Raw genomic sequence first — 22698 nt, 5'->3', positions numbered from 1 at the left:
CTGATTTGATATTGAGTCAGTCACGCATAAACCCACCCATTTCAACATGGCACAAGTTCCTCTCAACTCCCCAAGGCTCACTAAAAGTAAACCTTTGGAATGCCCTCCCCAATGAGGCCCACCTGGAGAACTCACAGCTATCATTTAGCCACCAGCTTTTAAGAAATGCTAATGTAAGCATGTAACTTAGAGCAGTTTGATTTTACCACCTATTAAAATGAGCTAGTTTGCACACATTATTACCTAAATTGTACTTGTTTCTAACTATTCTCTTGGCTGCCCTGAGATACAAAATTATGTTGAAGGTGCAGGATATAAACTATGTCAGCAAACAGGCAGCCAGGATTTTCCTGTTGGATCACTGACTCAGACTACAAACCAACCCCCTCCCCCCTTTCCCAGGAGCAAGCCCTTCTGAATTCAGTAGGAATTACTTCTGGGTAGACATGTTTAGAATTGCACTGTAATTCTGGGCCCCCAATCACCTATGGATTTACATGATTTTAGTTACTCTAAATACAGAAATGGACGAATGGTATTGAATGCTGGGACCTGCATTTGTACTCTGGCCCTAATATTTTATTAATTTATTTGAGTGGAAGTGTGTCAAGAAGATGGGAAGTAAGGAAGGAAAGGGGTCAGGGGGCATGTTCATACAGTTTGAGTGTATCCCATTTCCCAATTTAAAATGGGAAATGTATCTCCCAGCCCTAAAATGATTGCCCCACCTTGTGTTAAATAACAGCAGCAACAGAAATAGCAATCAAGTTCCTATCTACAATGGCTTTGACACGGAACACTGCAAGGGGAAAGGGTTAACCCTACGAGAAATACCTGAGCCCATTTTCTCCACTTCTCTCCTACACCTCCAGGACAAATAAGGATGAGTTGTCAAGTTAAATACAAGCAGTCAAGTGACTGAATTATAATTTACTCGGTGCTCAATTTAAATTAGTGAGAGGCTATTAAAATATACAGTATAGCGATGGCAATTCATCACCGGCTGTCATGGATGACTTCATCTATTTGCTGGAATGGTGTGCGCGCCACTAAAGGGAACGAGAGCAAAATCACAGGTCAAATTAAGCTGCAACTCCATTTTAATTCACTTATTTAATCTGTGGTGACATAATTGTCTTTTACAGTATGTACAACTCAGAGGAAATTTGGGAGTACGATAGTCAGTATACAAATGATTAATCAAATGGACCATTTAAATGCTAGGTTAAGAGCAGAGGAAACACTGTAGTTGCAGAACAGCACACAGCCCCCTCACACACAATGCAAGGGAAGGGATGCTACCTCCTCAGTCGTGTGGCTTCCCACAGGAGACAAATAGGTTCAGAGGGCACATTCCACAGGCATCAGCTGATAGGAAACCACTAAGCAAGAGTTTCTTGCATACTTAATTCATAAAGATTTTCCCTCCTTTTTTAAAGGTAAACAGAAAAAGTTTTGAAGTGGGAGGGGGAGTATAAACTGCTGACACCCTCTTTTTTCAAACTCTTCTCCCTCTTTCCACAAAGCAAGGCTCAATATATTTTCACACCCGAATCAACAAGTCAAATGGCATTCTTATGCCCAGCCTAAGGACCTGCAACCTCAACTTGCTTTAGCTGCTGGAGTGCCAGAGGCATCTTGCTCTCTGAGCCACCACGAGGACTTTTGACAGAGCTGCTGGCCCCTTTTCCGCTGCATTTAGATGCTGCTCCGACAAGCAGTCACGTGACACAGGAGGCCAATGAGATTCCTTCTGGCCTTGTACCCTGAAACTTCTGCCTGAGCAACTTGGCGTTCAGGTAAAAGATCAAGTGTCTCTCAGATGGCCCACATCTGCTCACCAGCTGGCCAGCTAATCTGCTCACCAGCTGACAAGAGTGGTTGTCTTGTCAGTATTCATATTATTATTACATTTAAACCCTACCTCTTCTCTTGTTTAGTCGTGTCTGACTCTTCGTGACCCCATGGACCAGAGCACGCCAGGCACTCCTCTTAGAACCCTTCTCTTACCCTTCAATGGTTCAAGGGTTCTTCTCTTAGAACCCTTCAATGCAAATATTATGGCCCCTCTCTTTCCTCCCTTCCCATTTTATCACCACAGCCCTGTGAAGAAAGTTAAGATTATTACATGGGGACTGGCCCATTGTCTTCTAGTGAGCTTCCTGGCTGAGTTGCAGACTTTAATCTGGTTCGCCCAGTCCCTGTCCTGTGCTCTTAACCAATATACCCCTCACACTGGTCCACACTTGCTTTGCTTCCAAACCACCAATCTTCACACCCACATGAGGAGCTGTGATTATCCTTAACCTCTTAAGTAGCTACAGCTGTGCAAGAAAGTGATAAAGCTGTGTTGGTGCTTCAGTCATATCCTAAACCTTGATTTACTGGCACCAAAAGTATTGGGATCAGACACTTATTATTTAATTCCCATAATATATTGATTTAACAAGAAACACATTCACAATAAAAGTATACAGTAGATAAGAACAATTTCAAGTCCAATGCAGATACAGGTTGGGATAATAATCTCCATGTAAGGCTTGCTGAAAAATGACCTGTTCTGATAAGTAAGGGGTGGGTGTGTTTCCACAAATCAGGGCAATATATCAGGGCAAGCCCTAATTATTTAACAGAAGAATCAGGCTTATTTTTCCCAACCAGGGAGTGGTGGATTCCAAAAAGGAATTCAGTACAATTTGTCTAACACTGCCTTCGCCAACCTGGTGCCGCCTCCCCCACCCCACCGCAAGATGTTTTGGACTACAGCAGTTGTGCTGGCAGGGGCTGATGGAAGCTGTAATCCAAAGCATGGGGTTTCGATTTTGCCAGGTCAGCAAAAACTTAAGTTTAGGAAGAATTTGTTGTTCTCCCAGAGTATGCTGATGCCTTACTGGTGGAAGACAGAAGGTCTCTGAGTAGAAGCAGGTAAGGAAGACCCATTTCAGAAGGAAGATGAAGAAAGCACTTGAAAACATATAGGATGCTGAAGGCTTCAGCAACAGAATGGACAAGCTGGGTCAGTGTGCTTGGTGCACCACCAGTATCTGAGATTTTCTAATTGACAGTTTCCAGTTCATCGGTACACATTACTTTTCCAATGCATGCAAATACTTCCCAAGTCTACTTGTGTGACCTAGAAAGGGAAGAAAGAGTGTGTAGTGGTGCAATAATAATATAATATAATATAATATAATATAATATAATATAATATAATATAATATAATATAATATAAATGTGTGTGTATATGTGTGTATGTGTGATGCTTTTTGCATTAAGGCCTGAACATGTATATGTTTTGCTTTCATGCACCAAGGCAAATAATGCAGCAATAAGAATTTGATGGTTGGGGCTGGGTAGGAGAGGGCTTTTTTAAAAAGCAGTTTTTGGAAGAACATACCTTCACGGCTAGTATTTTCCCACTAGGGACATGGTTTGCTCTGCATACAGAAAAAAGAGAAAAAGTCAGTTCAAACTGCGGGGGACAGGGGAGGGGGATCACATCAATTCTTTGTATTTGTTACACTAATGAATACATACTTGCAGCCAATACCATTTTTGAGCAACTTGTTAATTTGGGTGATACACTTCACCAGTTCTAGCTCTTATGAAGTAAACAGCTTCAGACATCTTTCCAATTTGCAAACTCAAATCAATCTTTCACAACTCCTGATTCACCAACTGAATGCAACCTATCAACTGCATAATGTGGTTTAATAAAAGCTAAATAGGCCTCCCATTTTGCTGCCTGCCTGGGAGTGCAAAAACAGAGAAGGGGGTGATATCAAGCACATGGCAGGTATCAATACCTAGACTATTCTTGCCTTGGTAGGACATTGCAGGACTCACCTAAAAAGCACACCATAAAAATGCAATGTGATTTGCTAGCCATAAGGACTGCAGCCTTAGTGCCTCTGCTCATATATATTATAATTTTTACAGAATAATCACTCAAACATTTACATTTCTATTATTTCATTTTAATTTATGTAAATACAATTTATGTATTAAAATTATGCACAAGCAATGTGATTTATTTGCAAACAAAAGTAAATTTTAGCAGCATTTATGCAAATCCCAAATATACTTGAAGAAAAAGCATTTAAAAGCAGAAAAGAATATCCACTTAAGTGATAATTGAGAGACTGACAGCAGAAGGCACAGTCAATAAACCAAATAGAAGGTAATCCATGAGGTAACTATTGATGAACCAACAATGGCAGAACATTTTGACTTTCAGATCAGCAGAAACGATAAGAAAACAAACATCTGAGATGGGATGCTTAACGTCTGTTAGTTCAATATGTACTGTGCTGGGCAGTTTGGCAACTTAATTAGCATGTCAAGAAAGCCGATCCTTCCCACCACCCTCTTATTCCATGAGAGGAGTGGGGATGGGGATGGTCTCTTGTTTCCAAATGAATTAAAAGGAAAGACTTGATGATTTAATTATGATGCACGCCAATTCATCCGTGGAAGTTTGGGTTAAATTTCCAGCAAAGAGCAAGTACCTGGTTTGGTTTACAGAGCATTGACAGTAGCAATTTAACTTTTAATTATCATTGAGAAAGAGATCACAAAACAGATACCGTGCCCACAGGGGCAGAGCATCCCTTTGGCTTCTGCAAGTGCCATGCTACCTGGAAGAAAGGAAACTTGTTTACTCCTGACCGCCATGGCATCTCAATTGTCTTGACCTCCTACAGCACATTAACTGTAAAGTGATTAATGGAGTCTGAATGGGAGCTTTGGTTACACCAAAAGAAAACCGGACACCTCAGCAGTGTTTTAATTAACAGCTAACACTTCAAATTAGGCTGTAGCTGCTGCAGTAATTACCTGTCCCAATGAGTTTGCTGGAAAAACATTCCCCCGCAAGTGAATACTAAGCAGAACAACTAGTTGACATTGGTCGTTTAAATTATGTGCTTGCTACCTTGATCCAGATACCAAACCCAATTCAGGGCCACACATATGGGCACATGGAGCTCCTACACACAACAATTCTTCCTCCATTTGTTTCAATATAGGAAGAATAGCAACACATCCAAAAGAATGCATGTTCTAATCTTCTCCTTGTGGTGAAAAGAATGGGGGGAGGCCGGGCCGCTTTGTATAGTTTCAAATCCCCGCAGTTCTGCTTTCTGGGAGAAGATGGATCAAAAAGGGAAAGTATTCTGGATCCAGGTGGATATCGTTAAAAATGACTTGCTTAAGTAAAACATGATTTGTTTGAAACAAAAAAAAAATTCTTTCCAGTACCACCTTAGAGACCAACTAAGTTTGTTCTTGGTATGAGCTTTTGTGTGCATGCACACTTCTTCAGATATGTTTGTTTGTTTCATTACCTGGTCAAAATTTATATCCTCTAAATATAACATCACTTGAGATAATTCAGTGTTATAATCTATGGATTGATTTTCCAATTAAAGCATTTGGATCAATTAACAGGGTGCTGAAAATCTTGCAGAATAATGCATGGTATAGTAAGCCGTCCTCCCAAACAGAACAGTATTATTTCTAAATTAGAAGGGCATTGATTCATCATCTCACTGACTTTTAACCCCTCTTTCTGCTCACCTAATCAGAAAAATTAACTCATGGTAAAGATTGGCAGTTTTCATTCTTCTGAATAGCCTCTAACGCCTAGAGTAGTTATTTTAAGCTGCTTCTACATTCGATATTCCTACCCTGTTTAAACAGACTACAGGAAAGACGAAGTGTCAGTTGCTGCCTTTTTGACACCTCCCCACCAGGAAAACAAAAACAAAATACAGAGCTCTCTTGCTGAATGTTACCTATTTGTGTTCATTACTCTGAGCCTTCTATATCCATGTACAAAAAACAGCTTTTAAGCATGACCAGCACAATTGTGTCAAATATTTTATTAACCTTGACTATTAACCATATCCCCAGACGTTTGAAGCCTGAAGGGACTTGGTGTGGGCCAAGTCCATTTTGCATAACTCTAAGTTTCTACCACTTGGAAAATTCAAATGCTTCCCTGCAGGGAGCTCTGAGAAGGCAATGTGCCCAGACCTGGCAAGAGAGCTATTTTGGGCACAGAAAGACAGACTGTGTTATCAGAGGCAGGCGTGTGTGCACACACATACCACTTGAGAGCCAAACCATTCAAATTTTCCTAGTTGCTTATTTCCCCCCCTCCTGAAGGAAGGGTGATGAGCTCACTAGTGTGTGTGTGTGTGTGTGTGTGCGTGCACAAGCATGCACGGTGGGACCAGAACAATGATCCCAAGAAGTCAAGACAGGAAAAACCAAGGAACCTGAAACTGCTTTCTCCAGAATCTTGCAAGTTCTCAGCACAGTCATGTAAGTGACAGGTGCCTGTTGGACAAGCATGAGACCAAAGGCCTATCTATTCCACCATCCTGTGGCCAACCAGATGCCTTTGAGAAGCCCTCAAGCAGGACAGGAGCATAACAGCAGTCAAATGCAGACACATTGATATGAGCTGCCCAAGAAGAGGAAATAACTAACTACACAATGTTCAGAAAGCCTGCTGGAGGGGAAGATGTCTCTATTCATAATCTCCATCCTCTTATTTTGGATGCAACCCTACTGCAAGGCAGCTGTTGATTTGGCTCCATAATACATTACTCAACGATAATCCTCAGTGTTCAAAAACTCCTGGATCAGAAAACAAGATGAAGCACCACCCCACCAGAAACAAAATAAGCAACAGGGGAAAACCAGCCGATCACATCCTCATGCATGAGAAGCTCAGTTTCTCTAAACATTACACACTGTGCAAGGATATGGTGCTCACTGGCTGCAGACAACATGTAGCAAAATCACGTACAAATTTGGTTCCAGGCCTTTTTGTTTGCACGCTCTAGATTTAGCACTCTGCTCTGTGCTAATGGCCAGAGTTTGGGAGTTTTAATGATGATATTTTCACATACTGAAACAGCCGTCTAAAAAGGAAAAGATTCAGATGGCTTCCAGGAAATTAGCACTTTGACAGTTGTTGCCTTCTGTAATAGGCAAGCCCATTAGCCTGACTTGCTGGTTGTTAAAAAGAGGATATTCAGAAGTGAGCAGCGCTAGTAAAGAGCAGCTCTTATTGGGACTCAGCTCATTCAGAGCAACAATCTATGCCAGCCCTTCCTTCTGTCTGAAATCCCACCGCAGATGCTTGAATAATGACCACAAAATGATTCATTATTAACTTGAAGGCATGCCCTGGCCCACAAACTGTGTGCCTCTAAAACTCTTCCAATGACTCAAGACCTGCTTCACAATTTTTGGAGGAGGAAAAAAAGAATCCTGCAGTGACAGAATGGACTGTACCATTTTAGGCTGCAGATAAAGGAATCACATTCCTGAATGCTCCCCTGTGCTTTATAAATTTGTTTAGCCACTTTAAAAAAGGATTTATTACCAGTCCTTTTCTGAAAGGCCCCAGAACAGCTTAAAATGATAAAATACTATATTAAAATCAGTTAAAATAATTTACATCAGAAGAAGGGGGTGGGTCCTAAAAAATATATGACTCAGCTGTTAAAGGCCAGGGTAAAGAGGTTGAGCCTTTAGCTAAAACTATACAATGAAGGTGCCAGACAGACCTCTGTGGGGAGGGAATTCCACAGCTATAAACTTCCAAGGGTGGTAGAACTACCAAGAGGGGCCTCTACTGCCTATCTAAATACCCAAGAGGGTCTGTAGGGAATGAGGCAGTAGTATCTGGAGACTAAATCATTTAGGACTTAATGTGAACACCTTGAACTGCCGTGGCAACCAGAGCAGTAGTTTCTGAAGAGGGGTTGTATGTGACTGACAGCTAGGTGGACTCCCAGAAAAGGGGCCTGCTGAAGAAGAAAAAGTAACTAACTATACTCCTGTTTGCTTTTATACAGAAAGACAACCAACATGCCAATCCATGCTCTGTACAGCTTGAACAAGCTTGCAATAACCCTCACTGAGCTAACCATGTTAGATCCCATCTCCTAATAAACAGGCTTCTGTTGTTCCTTACAAAAAATACCTGACTTATTTTTAATCAAGAACTTAACTTTTTGCTGAAAATTCAGGAGGATGAGTACAGTGTAAAAAAACCAAAACAAGTTTAATTTAAGAATCAACCAGTTTCTAATTAAACTGCCATAGGCAGCTGGTTGGATAAGTTTTAATCAGTTTCAGTCACCTATTGATTGGGATACTGAAGCTTTAAAAATTAAAAGTAAAAGTAAAAGATGATTGGGGAATTGCTCCATCTCAGAACAACAGTGCAGCCCTCGGTAAATAACTCCTCTTTTAACCATCAGCTAAATGAACACTTCAATACTGCAGTACAAAGTCTTCTGCAAAATTACTTTAACTAACAAGCAGAAATTTATCAGCTTCAGCCAAAATCAATGCTGAAATCAATTTGAACACTGGTTGTGTCTAAAGGGGCTCATTGGCAATTTAGGGAAATTACACCATGTAAATGTCTGTGCTTTAATTGAACAGTTTCATCAACTAGGCTGTGATTGCTGTCCATTCATTTATTTACTTTCATTGCAGCGCCAGTTCAGCAGAAGGAACGGTTTTTGTCAAGGCTGGGAGGAGGCACTTCATCTTCATTTTATGCACTTTTGTGCATAACAGATTTTATGAGCCAGGCAGCCAACGGCTGGGGTCAATGGAAACAAGTGAACTGCAATCACCGGTCAGTGTTGGTTAACCTGTAACGATTGTCCACAGGAATTTGGTGGGGTGGTAGCCCAGATATAGTTAGAGCAATCGTTAGATGAATGCAAGAGGGTAAACACAGACAAGGAGGAAGAGGATACAAAACCCTGTGGAAAACAAGAGGCTGATGTTTCCATGTGTGAAAGATCCCCCCCCCCCAAAACCAGACTACTTGTGCACTAGATTTTTTTTAAGTCCACTTAAAAACAAAACAGCACAATATTATCAGACCAGAAAGGTGCATCTAAGCTCAACCTTCTCTGATCTATCTGGGCTCCTCTGGGCAGCTCACAAGCTGAGTATGAAGGCAATGGCCTTTCCCTGTGATCTGACAGCTATACTGCCCTTGAACATGGAGTCTCTATTTAGATAGCATGGCTATCTATTTAGATAGTTATTGATAGACCGAGACCAATCTGCCTAATCCACTTTTCCAACTCACCTAACTTGTGGGCAGCATCAATCTTGTGCTGGTTATATACATAAAAATCTCTAATAATATTTGTATCTCACACTTCTGGTACAAAATCAATGTTTAAAATGACAATTTAATTAACAGCATAAAAAACAGTCAACCAAGGAGAGAGGAGCAGCAGTTAAAACCAAACATAAACACATTATCTGCTACATACAATGAAAGTCTGCCAGTCTTTAATGACTGATGAAAAACTGCAAGAAAGTTGGCCAAGTGATATTCATGGGGGCAAGTGTTCCATAGTCTTGGTGCAGCCACTAAGATGTCCCTCTGCTTTCTCTCTCATCCCACTCAAATGTGCTTCCACTCTAAGTGGGACACAGAAAAGGGCCCTTCTTTCTGCTCTTAGGAAGCATTTTTAGCATCTTCAGCAAGGGAAAGTCCAAGAGGACTTTTCCTTCCCTGTACCAAGCATAGGCTTGTGAAGAGGTTATTCCTGGTCATGATTAGCTAAATGGGATCTCCGTGTTCAGAGGCAGTATACCAGGGGTGGAGAACCCCAGACCCTGGGACCAAATGTGGCCCCTCAAGCCTCTCTACCTAGTCCTCAGTATTCTCCCTAGCTACACCACCTCTCCCAGGCCACACCCCTTAACAATTCTGCTATGTGTCTTCATTGAGTGCTTCTGCCAGAAAGAAAATTTACATTCATTGTTTCACCTACTTTTGCCTCTAGCCACTGGCATGTGGTCCTAGAAGGAAGTGTGGCCCTCAGGCTGAAAATGTTCCCCACCCTTGCAGTATATCTACAAGGGAGGCATATGACTGGGGAGGACTGACCCCTTCCCAGTTAAGTATTTCTATTGTTTTACTTGGCTATGCCCATGCCCCTTCCTGCCCTACTTATGAGGCTCCCAGAGACATCTGGTTGGCTGATTCTGGAAAAGGAAAGCTGGACTAGGTGGAACTTTGGTCTGATCTACTAGGCTCTTCATAAATCTAAACCAAGCTCTTAAAGCCAGAATGAGCAGACATGGATAAACATGTGGAAGATCTTGCAAATGTTTAGATGATGCAATTCAAGTGAGAAATATTATGTGTTATTTACCAGTGACACAGTTTTATATGATACTAATAAGGTGTTTTTGTTCTAAATAATTCAGTGCTGTTTCTGCTCAGCCACAAATGTTAGAAAGTGTGTGCTGTATTATAAATCACATTGTTAACATATTTCACTGGAAATGAGGAAGCAATTTTGCAAAAAAGAAAAAGAAAAAGTGATTTCTCAGAGCTCTGTAAACCAGCAATTGAGTTTAAAAATGTGGCAGGAGGCAAACCCACTTTCAGTGTCACTTGGCCTTTCCAGTGAATTATTTTTCAGAAAAGCAATTTAGGTAAATACCCTAGATGCTAGAGTATACAAATATTTTCCAATATATACACAACAGCCTATATACTCTATCATACTAGCTTTTTGGCAAATATTTGTGGGATAACACACACAAAAATATCTAGTTTAAATTACAGATGGGTAGCCATGTTGGTCTGCCATAGTCAAAACAAAATAAAAAAAATTCTTTCCAGTAGCACCTTAGAGACCAACTAAGTTTGTTCTTGGTATGAGCTTTTGTGTGCATGCACACTTCTTCAGATACACTGAAACAGAAGACCGTTTCAGTGTATCTGAAGAAGTGTGCATGCACACGAAAGCTCATACCAAGAACAAACTTAGTTGGTCTCTAAGGTGCTACTGGAAAGAATTTTTTTTATTTAGTTTAAATTAGACAGAGTTAATAAGTCCACAGCATATAACTATGCTAGATTGAATACTGGAAACAACTGAACTTAAATCAGATCCAGTTCACAATGCATAAGGATTTAATAGGTTTGGGGGTGTCACTAGCTGTTGTGAGCAGGGAAGGAGAAACTCATTACTTGCTGTGTTTTACTTTAATGGAAGCTGCCCAGAGTGGCTGGGGTAACCCAGTCAGATGGGTGGCAAACAAACAAACAAACTGGTAAATTCTATTAAATAAAATGGCTGGGGTATGGATGGAGGACACTGGCCTAGTGTCAAGCGCTGCTATGAGGTGCAGGGCAAGCTAGAAGGTGTTGAGTGGTAGCTGCTTCACTGCTTGAATGGGACACTCAAGGAACATTCAGACAAACTGGCCATATGCTGAAACACACTTCATAGCCTGAGCAGTATTGTACTGAGCTACCAGAACAGCATCAAAATCCAGGGGTGCTTAAATTCCAGGTGCCAAGCTCAAAGTGCTCACCATTACTAAGTTATTAAAATGGGTGGAAATAAACATAACAGAAAGCTAAGAGCTATAAACCACCTTTTCTTTAAACAAACAAACAAACAAACAAACGGACAAAAAATTGGATTCAGCAAGTTCTCCCTAGAAATATTGCTATAAAAGTATTGATTTTTTTTTAAAACCCAACTCAATTGACTGAAAAGTTGTTTGTATAGCAGTATTGGCCTAGGCAATGCACTGGAACAATTTTGCTGCACAGAGTAATCAAGTGCATTTCTAAAGTATAATTATATTGTCATAAAAATAAAGCAAAGATACCCTTCTCTTCAAGCAATAAACCCACAGAGGCAGTAAAAACCCCAAACACATAGGCACATATATACACACTCCAGTGGAATGGTGTCTTCTAAAGAACACAACCCCCCCCTCCCTTCTCTCACTCTTCCCTTAAGCCACGGTTAGCATGAAAGTGATCAATATCTCAATCTCCATAAACTATTTCAATAATAGTTAGTTCACCTGGAAACAGAAACTGAACGCTTCTGCTCAGCGACCTGAAACGTTCCTTCTTGTTTGTGAAATGCGAGTAATATTTCATTGCCATAATGGCTATGACTCAGTGAAGGGTTTTAGGAAGACACACACACACACATGCTTTTGTTCTTCAGTTACAAATCAATATGAGGTGCACACATTTCAGAAACATGCAGAGAGTGTGGAAAGCTGGAAGCCAGAAAATATAAAATGTAGCAGCAGAAGCATTTGTAATTCATTTTATTTGACGAAATGATCATCAATTGCCTCCAAGGCAATATGTGTGGCTGCTACCTATAGCCAGAGAGAATTCAACCACCTGTAAGCTTTCAAATGGGGTAATTTCAGTTTGGCTTCTGCTGTAACACAATTCAAGGTGCTCACATTAGTGTTTAAAACTCTAAATGACTTAGACTCTAAATATCTGAGAGAGTACCTCCTTCTCTACAGATCTTGGATGTTACGTTTGACAGAGGGGGCCCTCTTGATAGCTGCAATGCCTATATAGTTCAGGTAATGGTGGCTTGGAAGAGGGCATTCTCTATGGCAGCCCCTAAGCTGTGGAATTCCCTCCCCACAGAGCTGTTCCAGCATCTTCATTGCATAACTATTGCCATATTCATAGCAAAATAAAAAAAAATAAAAATTCCTTCTAGTAGCACCTTAGAGACCAACTAAGTTTGTTCTTGGTATGAGCTTTCGTGTGCATGCACACTTCTTCAGATACACTGAAACAGAAGTCACCAGACCCTTATATATAGTGAGAGAGTGGGTAGGGGTATTACTCAGAAGGGTGGTGGGAATGGGTGATTGGCTGATAGGTGTGGAAAACCTATTGATGACTGGTAACAACTGCAATTGGTCTTACAGGAAAAAGCAAGGGGTGAGATGACTAAAGATAGCTTTGTTATGTATAATAAGATAAGAATCCAATGTCTTTGTTCAGACCAGGTCTCTCCGTGGTTTTAAGTTTGGTAAAAAGTAAAAGTAAAGGGACCCCTGACCATCAGGTCCAGTCGTGTCCGACTCTGGGGTTGCGGCGCTCATCTCGCTCTATAGGCCGAGGGAGCCGGCGTTTGTCCGCAGACAGCTTCCGGGTCATGTGGCCAGCATGACAAAGCCGCTTCTGGCTAACCAGAGCAGCGCACGGAAACACCGTTTACCTTCCCGCTGGAGCGGTCCCTATTTATCTACTTGCACTTTGATGTGCTTTCGAACTGCTAGGTGGGCAGGAGCTAGGACCGAACAACAGGAGCTCACCCCGTTGCAGGGATTCGAACCACCGACCTTCTGATCGGCAAGCCCTAGACTCTGTGGTTTAACCCACAGCGCCACCTGGGTCCCTTAAGTTTGGTAATTAGTTGCAATTCAGCAACTTCTCTTTCCAGTCTATTTCTGAAATTGCTTCGTAGTAAGACAGCTACTTTGAGATCTTGTATAGAATGTCCTGGGAGACTCAAGTGTTCTCCTACTGGTTTCTCTGTCTTGTAATTCCTGATATCAGATTTATGTCCATTTATCCTTTGGCGTAGGGTTTGGCCTGTTTGTCCAATATAGAGAGCTGAAGGGCACTGTTGGCATTTGATGGCATATACACAATGTTAGAAGATGAGCAATTAGAGGTAAATAGTCCTGAGATGGTATGTTTGATGTTGTTGGGGCCAGTAATGGTGTTGTCCGGGTGTATGTGGCAGCAAAGTTGGCATCTGGGTTTATTGCAGGCTCTGGTACCAGTGTCCATGTTAAGTCCTGTTGTTGTATTATTGTGGGTGAGGAGTTGTTTAAGATTGGATGGCTGTCTGTAGGCAATGAAAGGTCTTCCTCCCAGAGCTTGAGAAAGAGAACTGTCATTGTCTAGGAGAGGTTGTTGTAGATCTGTGATGATGCGTTGAACTGTTTTGACTTGGGAGCTTTATGTGATTACTAGTGGTGTTCTGTTATTTTCTTTTTTGGGTCTGTCTTGCAGCAAGTTCTCTCTGGGTATCAGTCTGGCTCTGCTGATCTGTTGTTTAACTTTATCAGGCAGATACTTTAGTTCCAAAAAGGTTTGCTGTAGAACATATTGCCATATGTTGAAGATGTACTTCTTTAACCTGGCCTTTGACACAAACACCCTAGTGTGTGTGGGGAGTGTGTGTGTGTGTGTGTGTGTGCGCGCACACACACACACACACAACCCACCCACCCTAATCTTCTGATTCAAAAATTGTCTCAACCTTATTTGTTATATTATATTTTAAAATTACTGTAATCTGCCCAGGGACCCGATAAAAAGCAGCTAAGAAATCCAATAAAATAAAGGCAATACAATCAAACACAGGATATAATTGACCCCCTATTGAGTCTTCCATTCAATCCCAGGAAATATTTCAAAATAAACATCCACAGCTAACGACCATTCTGATAAACCTTACATGGTCTCAAATGGTATGTTGTGCCATGAACCTTTATAGATAATGATCACCAATGAACATATTAAATAGGCCAAGAAAGCTGTTCTTTATATAAAGGCTGATCCACATGTTACATAGGACAGGAAGTGCCTCTGAAAACAGCATTCTCCTGCTTCCCCATAACATCACTAACCACATCAGTCAAAGGTATGGGACAGAGGTTGCTGGTTTTAAGTGCTGTAACAGTTTGCCAACCTTGTGCCCTCCATATGTTCTGGACTACAATTCCCATCAGCCCCAGCTGCCACAGCACATAAGCCCAAGCATCATATGGCTCTGCTGACTGATGGGAGCTGTAGACCAAAACACCTGGCGGGCACCAGCTTGGCAAAGGCTGTATTAAGGGGAGAGATCTTAACATAGCAATGCTGACTTGGGTGGCAGTATAACATATGCCACATAACATGTCAGCTCCAACTTAAATTCACAGAGACAGAGGTTGCAGATAGGCTGCTGGAATTAAACCAGGTTAACAATGTAATATTTTTCCATGACAGCATAGTAAACAGAAATCCATTTAAAAGCATGTTGTGGTTTTAAAATTCTCTTTAAAAAACAAAACAAAACAACCTTATATTGTCTTCTAAGAAAACAAAAACATGTGTTTTGTATATGGAAAACAGTTCTTCCTGGAAGAAATCTTTATCATTCCCTCAAGGCTCTCCTTATGAAGTTTTATTTTAATTCCTTGTGGGGTATTTTTCATACACTACTGCAGACTATTAAGTGTGAATGCTTGCATTATGGGACTAAAACATTTGCACTATGTAGGAGATAAAGACTTTCTTGTCAAATAAAGCACCCCCTTGCTATTGTAATCCTTAAAATTAATAAGGGTTTCCGTAGGCAGCTTCTGCAGGCAACTGGCTAAGGGAGTTCACTGCACAAGGTTTCTTTTAGGGGATTTTTTAAAAAGAGGGGCGACAAACACACATAAAAGTGGGAGAGAGTATCAAGGGAGCTGTAAACATAAAACATGCATTAAATTTCAAAGCTAGCTGGTGCTGAACAGGTGCAACTGGGGTGATGAGGTGAATGCATCTCTCACTTTCAGGTTGTATGAGCAACCACAGAATAACCTCCCAGTTCTGAAAGAAGCTTTGTCCACTGCACATCTGTCAGCTTCTACCTGCTGTTATTATTATTAATATTTAAAAGTTTATATACCACTTAATGCCAATATAGGCTTATAAGCAATTTTCAATAGTATAAAAGAAGTGACATAAACATTAAAAACAATGATTAAAATACACAGAAAATCCCAGTTAAACAACAGAGCCATTAGAACAGGACACTCAGATCAAGGGATTGCCTGTGAAAACAGGTGTGTCTTCAAGAGAATGCCAGTACAGATGGGACTACCCATATTTGAGCAGAGGGTGATTGATAGGCCTCTCTTGCCTATCACCCTCACCCAGGGGCTTATTTTAAGATGTGCCACGGTAAGCAAAGCTCAAGGGGGGTAAACCTATCTAGAAGGGCTAGATTTTCAATCAGACCAAATAGTTTAAGGCAAAAGGGTTGAATTTTGGGACAGTGGGAAATCCAAATGCTTAGCCTCTTATCGGAGAGGTGCCCTGGAGCTGTTACTCAATTAGAACTGGACAGCTCATCAAAAGGATTAAACTACCCCCCAAACTGTGTAGCTACACCAGGTATACCAAATGCAGGGGTCAGCAAACTTTTTCAGCAGGGGGCCGGTCCACTGTCCCTCTGGACTATATTTTGCAAAAAAAAATGAATGAATTCCTTTGCCCCACAAATAACCCAGAGATGCATTTGAAATAAAAGTGCACATTCTACTCATGTAAAAACACCAGGCAGGCCCCACAAATAACCCATGGATGCATTTTAAATAAAAGGGCACATTCTACTCATGTTAAAACATGCTGATTCCCGGACCGTCCGTGGCCTATTTAGAAGGCAATTGATCTGGCCCCCCGAGCCTTAGTTTGCCTACCCATGCTCTTATGCATGCAGATAATAACAGGAGAGGCAGCTGCATCTTATGTTGATCAGATGATTCACTGATCATCAAATTCAAGAGGTGGCAACTCCACCATTAGCAAACTTTTCTGGCAACTATGGGTACCATATGCACATGTTGAAAAAGGTGGCTAATTTCTCAAAAGGCAACTGTAATCACCACAGTGGTTAAAGAAAATCACACAAATCCACCCTAATGGGCAAAAAAGCATACATTTGATGAGGTACAAGTATCTCCAATGTCAAGCTAGGCAGTGGTTAAGAAACTAAAGGTGGGTTGGTCAAACAATTCATTGAGCTCAGCATCTCATCTACCAACAGTGACCAAGACGACACTTGGGGGGTTGGAAGCAGAACATCATGACAATATATATCCCCCAACACCATTGGGATGCACCAAATGGAGGCTGGATAGTAACCAGAAATACAGCTTTTGTATATACATAATCCTTGCTAGTGGGCTGGCCTTCACAATAAGAGTTCCAGAAGTTGGTTATTTAACAAATGGTTACTAGCTGCCGACTGAACTATCCTCCATGTATTTATCTAATCCAGTTCTAAAGCCATTTATGCTTGTGTTAGCAAGAAGTTCCATTAGCTTGATTCTGCATTGTACAAATAACTTTTTCATTTTGCTTGTTGTAACCCTACTGTCTAACGATATATGAAACACTAAAAATAATAAACTGGCTGTGTTCACAATACTAATCCTTGGTTTGTTCGAAATATGACTTGTTTCACAGACGAGCAAACAAGTCATGGCCAGTTTCTCCAAAGCTTGATTTGTTTTCCAGCTGCTCTTACATCATGCTTTTGCAGCTTAGCAAGCATCTAAGATGGGGTGGTCAAATAAGCCATGTCCAAGGAAGGATGTTGGTTTCAAACATAACCCCAAACCATTGTTAAAACAAACCATGGTTTGTAATCCAACAGTAAACCATAGCTTCACGTTGTGGTTTCTTTTGGTAGAAATCAAACAATCGTTAGTCAGCTGGGCTTGGTTCACACACGCAAATAAATTATAGTTAGGCTAAACAAACCATGGCTTAGTGTTATGGGTATGCCAGGCCACTTGCACATGGGGTGTTCTGATCTTCCACCTCAGTTTATTTACTCAGTAGAAGTAAGAGTGACAACACTCCAGAAATAGCATTTTCAGAGTACAGTAGCTACTTTCCACATCCGCCTGGGATTCAGACAATACCAAACAAGATACATAAAAACAGGGGCCATTTTTCAAGATCTAAGGTAGTTATGGCAACTCCTAGAAACATTAAATACAATCAGCGCTTCACAGAGGAAGAATAAAGGCCAGATACCTCATGACACATTCCTAGAGAAGGGGGGGGGGAATCACTGCCGCCTTTCTCAAAATTTGAGAGCAAAAAGAAGAAAAAGGGGAAGGGCAAAACTCACTTGTAGACGGTTCCTCCATTGCCATGACCGAGGATGTCTCGATACCGTATGTCTTGTTCATTCATCTCCACGAGAAAGAAAGAAAAACAAAAGAGATGTCATGCCGTGGATGGAAGTGTCAAGGAAAAGCAACTCTAGGCCATAAACAACCAGCCGTCTGGGTCATTTCAAGTTCAGCTGCAAGAACGAGGAGATCAATACAACATTTGCTGTCCAATTTATAAAAGACAATACCAAGGGACAAAGTGATGGAAAGTTTAATGACAATTTGTTTGCCTGGGTCATTTCATTAAAGTTTGATAAAAGGTGTCAAAATGGAATGATAACATAGCTCAAGAGGAGCAGATCACAGATATGGAGAGGAGAAAAGAGGTCTTGACTGCAAACCAAGGCCTAGGTTGGGAGGGGGCTTGAGAGGCCCACAGCCGGCACTGACATTAAATGTGGCCAGGAACCTGTCACTGCAGTCCACCTACAATTTAGTTCTAGAACTGGAGAAGAGCCATCAAAAAAAGATGTTTGAACTTGTTCCAAGGCTGGCATCTTGGTCAACCTGAGATCACAAAATAAGTAGTTTCCAAAATTTGTAGAACACAAACCAGTTAAGAGACTGAGAGTCAGCTGCAGATCCAGGCATTCCTTCCCAACAACAAACTCCTCCCTCCTATCCTGATAATATTTTTCACTAAGCAGATGTTTTCACTAAGCAGATGTTAAGAGATCAACCCCACTGCATCCACATGTACCAATCCAGCACCTGGTATTGTGTCCAGAAGACAGTTCTGCAAATTACTAGAAATGCACGAGCACCAGTGAAAATAAAGGTAGTTTCACAGATGTACTATAACAAGTAGACCCTTATCATAAGAGATATAATCCTGACACACAGGTTTTGTTGGGCAAAATATTTCAGTATGCTTTCAGCTGCAGAAAGTAGATTTTAGAAGCAAATTGCATGCTAAGATAAAATGTTCAAAACTAATCTTCTGGAAGGCAACAAAAGCCAAGCTTAAAATGTTCTCTGCTGCACTACAATTCAATGATAATCTATTCCAAGAAAGTATTTTTTATTTCTATAAATGTGCAGGTGATCATCAGAAGCACAACGGCACAAAAGTAGACTTCATATAAATTGCCTGTTTAGTTTGTTGCAGCAAACTTAATATATTGAAATTAATTAATACCCAATGGCCAACCATGAATCAAAATTAAGGTTTATGCTATGGGATTTTTTCCTGAATGGTTTTTCCCCTTTCAACAAAAGCAGACCAAGAAGGGAAGAACATTTTGAGAAATTCTACCTTTCCTGAAATGCTGTGTTTCCTCATAAAAGGTATGACTAAGAAAAACCTAAAAGAAAATACTACCTAGGCTCATGAACTTAAGTGTCTCTGAAGGATTTCTTGCCCCGGAGAAATGGGCACACTATGATCCAAGTAAATACAAATGAGCGGTACTATCTACACAAACTTCTCCTGAACAGCAATTGCCAATCATTTCAATGGACTTACACTGTAAAAGTTCCCCCGATGAATTCTGATGTAGGTCAGTTACTTTAATCTACCTTTGTACAGAGACATCGGAAAAGAAACACTTCAGATTTGCATCGCTGCAAATGTCCTTTGGGGAGTAGCAGTTTTGTTGCTTAATTATACAAGCTTTGATTCAGGAAGGACCAGTAAAGGTTTCACAAGCACAACTGTACTGGGAGTTTTGCAGGAGTGTTTCTTCACTCCAATTCATTTAACCTGTGTTTGGCCAAGTCACCTATTTTAAAAAAGAGTTTATTGTTTCCCATGACTGCTACCTTGAGCAGTGGTTCTCAAACTTCCTTCTCTGGGCCACACTTTCAGAATAAAAATCTGCTAGCGCCACACCAATTTTTTATTTAATAAGAAATACATTGGAAAACAAAAACAACTCCTAGCAGTGCTTGATTTATAACATAGAACACAACTACTATATAACAGGATCATGAGACATGCAGAAAGTATAAAATAATGCAGCTACATAAAAACATGAATCATTCCCAAAATATAATACTTATTGTCCTTGAATCTTAACACCACTACACCATGCTATACCAGTATGGTGTGTCAGAACCTTTGAGAACTACCAACCTAGAGTGTGCATATTCTTCAAAGTGTAAACTGGGCCCAAGGATGGCCAGATGCATTTTGAAGCCAGAGTAAAATAAATCTAAATTGCATTCCCCTACCCCACCCCAAGATGGGCCACAACCCATTAGGAGGTCCATTAAAGCAACTCTGAGCTACACACCTGTTTACTGTGACCCTTAATGACGACCCAGTTCTGTGGCTTGAGTTGGTTGTATTCCACAGGTGAGCCAGGGTTTTGACAGGGCTGCCTGCCAAAAAATATCCCCCAAAGTCATCTGAAAACCAACTGGATCCATCAGTCTCCAAGGGCAGACCATTATAATAGGTTCCCTACTTATGCAGAGGAGGAAAGCAACTGAAAGTTTAAAACTCAACAGGAGGTGATCTGACCACAACAAGCAGCTACAGTGGTACCTCGGGTTAAGAACTTAATTCGTTCTGGAGGTCCGTTCTTAACCCAAAGCTGTTCTAAACCTGAAGTACCACTTTAGCTAATGGGGCCTCCTGCTGCGCCGCCACCGCACAATTTCTGTTCTCATCCTGAAGCAAAGTTCTTAACCCGAGGTACTATTTCTGGGTTAGCAGAGTCTGTAACCTGAAGCATCTGTAACCCGAGGTACCACTGTAATGCTATAATCCACCTCTCAGATGACCCTCTTCCTGCCAGAGTGTGGCTGGCCACATGTGATGACATGTTGGGACAGCCCAACTGCTGTCATGCAAAGCTATTAAGTTATGAGCAGCCCCAGACTTAGAAGCCTTATTATGAATACTGAATTCCCCCAGAACCAACAACCTGAAGATCCTCAGTGCCACATCCAAGACCACATCTGTCAGTTCAGCCTGGGAGGTATTATTATTATTATTTAATATAGTAAACCAACAGAGTCCCTAATGTTTCCTGAGCGCCCATCACATTCATTCATTAAATTTGCATGCTACCCCTCACCAGAAGATCACTGGGTAGATCATAACATAAAAATACAAAATGAAAACCCATTCAACCCGAAAGGAGGCCTGGTGACAAAGATCAAATTACTATAGACTATAGTGGCACCCTCTCCCTGACCCTCAAGCCTGCTCTGATGCCACATTGAGTAGTCAGGTGGGCACAGCAGGAAGATACCAACTCCACCCTGCTCACCCACCCAGATCGCAGTAATACAAACCAGGTTGGCCTCCTCATCCAGCAACAGGTCATGGATGAGGGAGACCTTATTTAAAACTGACCTAGCATTCAATAGCAGCATGCACAAGCCTGAGGGTTGACTGACAGAGCAACCAGACTTCCTCTGGCTGTCCAAAGAATGATTCTCGTGTTTAATCAAAGGCTTTTTCTCCCAAGGAGTCCCCAATTCCAAATTAGTCTGACATACTCCTTGATGAGAACAAGAGGCCTAACGCACTAACACAGGCCATCTTGGTTTGGCCTTTTCATTACAAGTGTAGAGGCTCAAATACATCACCATGGTATGTATTTGCAAACCTGATGAACTCCAGATGTTTTCGACAGCAACTCCCATCAGCCCCAGCCAGCATGGCCACATGATGCTGGAGTTGGAGTGATAATAGTGGTGCTGCCTGGGGCTGATGGGAGTTGTAGGCCAAAACATCTAGACACTATCAGGTTGCCAAAAGATGCCCTACTTTACTGATGTAAAATCCAATTGATCAACTCAGAGAGACATTCCTATAGATACCTAGTAATTTATCAATAATAATTACGAAGTGGGATGCCTCAATAAAATCATAACTACAACTTCATAGCAGGTTCTGAAATACTAACTTTTCTGAAACAACCTTGATTGGCTGCCAATGTTAATAGAACTAATGGCAAGTAAAAGAGTATCCAATTACGGATCAGCAAACAAAACACTCTTTGTTTATATCTGCTGTCCTGGAGAGAAGCAGCATGCATCTCTTATAAATCATTAGAAGCAAAAATGCTCAATTAATCCTTATTTGATACGTAAAGCTCTAGCAGAAGTCCGGCCCTATAAGCTATGCCTCCTCTGTACCAATCGAAGCTCTAATGGCTTCAGAAAGCAGTCACACTCTATGAGCAGACAATTGAAGAGATTTAGTAAATCCCACTTTATAGAGCAGAGACTAATCGGAAAACACAAGCCAGTCAAATGTTTCTTATGAACTGTTGACACTACATCAATGCTGAATCAATTGGCGGCATTTTCTCTGAGTGACAGAAAAGAAATAAATATTTATATCACATAACCTATATCAATGAACCTAGGCAGAAAGCTATTTCTAACCTGTCAATATTTGATTATCTTGAAGAATCGTGTCCCCTTTCTTTTAATGATTAATATGAATTCCTTATTAAACCTAAGTGGAGGCTATCAGGGAAAAATGTCTTTATTAATGCTTTCAAGCAGAAGGTGCAAAAAAGGAAAAAGAAATAAAGAATTATCCACTGTACTACAGCTATACTAAAGTATAGCTTAAACCACCAAATTATTAAAAAACTAAATAAAAAACAACAACCCTAGAAGTTACAACCAAATAAACTTCCCATGTCGTGTCTCTGAATCAAATACAGTCAGTAAAACCAACAAGACCACACAATCTTAGGGAACTTGACATTAATTCTCTCCCCTCCCCCCAGTTAAGAATGTTCTGATTTCACTGACATCAAGAGAACTCAAACAGGCTAGACTTGGAATGGATATCCATGACTCCCACCATCAACCACCCCTCAGTACAGAGCCCTGTCCATGTTTCCTTGTGCAAGGAGGCTTTCTCATTTGCTTCAATTGGCAGCAGGGTGGGGGGAGAGAATGTCTACACCTCCACCCCT

The 22698-nt window shown here is 41.0% G+C and overlaps 1 protein-coding gene across 11 annotated transcripts in view; it reads right to left on the bottom strand.

The window, feature by feature from the left end:
• MAP2K5 (mitogen-activated protein kinase kinase 5) overlaps positions 1-22698 on the bottom strand; it is a 130536-nt gene that overhangs the window by 86068 nt on the left and 21770 nt on the right. For all 11 annotated transcript variants that reach the window (XM_033167429.1, XM_033167431.1, XM_033167433.1 and 8 more), the window contains exons 8-9: positions 17764-17828; positions 3399-3438 (exon numbers count right to left, since the gene is read on the bottom strand). In XM_033167429.1, coding sequence (XP_033023320.1) covers positions 3399-3438; positions 17764-17828 — 105 coding nt within the window. The remainder of the gene's footprint in view (positions 1-3398; positions 3439-17763; positions 17829-22698) is intronic.

Source organism: Lacerta agilis, chromosome 13, assembly GCF_009819535.1.
Source record: "Lacerta agilis isolate rLacAgi1 chromosome 13, rLacAgi1.pri, whole genome shotgun sequence".
Lineage (NCBI taxonomy): Eukaryota > Metazoa > Chordata > Lepidosauria > Squamata > Lacertidae > Lacerta > Lacerta agilis.
This window is presented reverse-complemented; position numbering and strand designations above follow the sequence as displayed.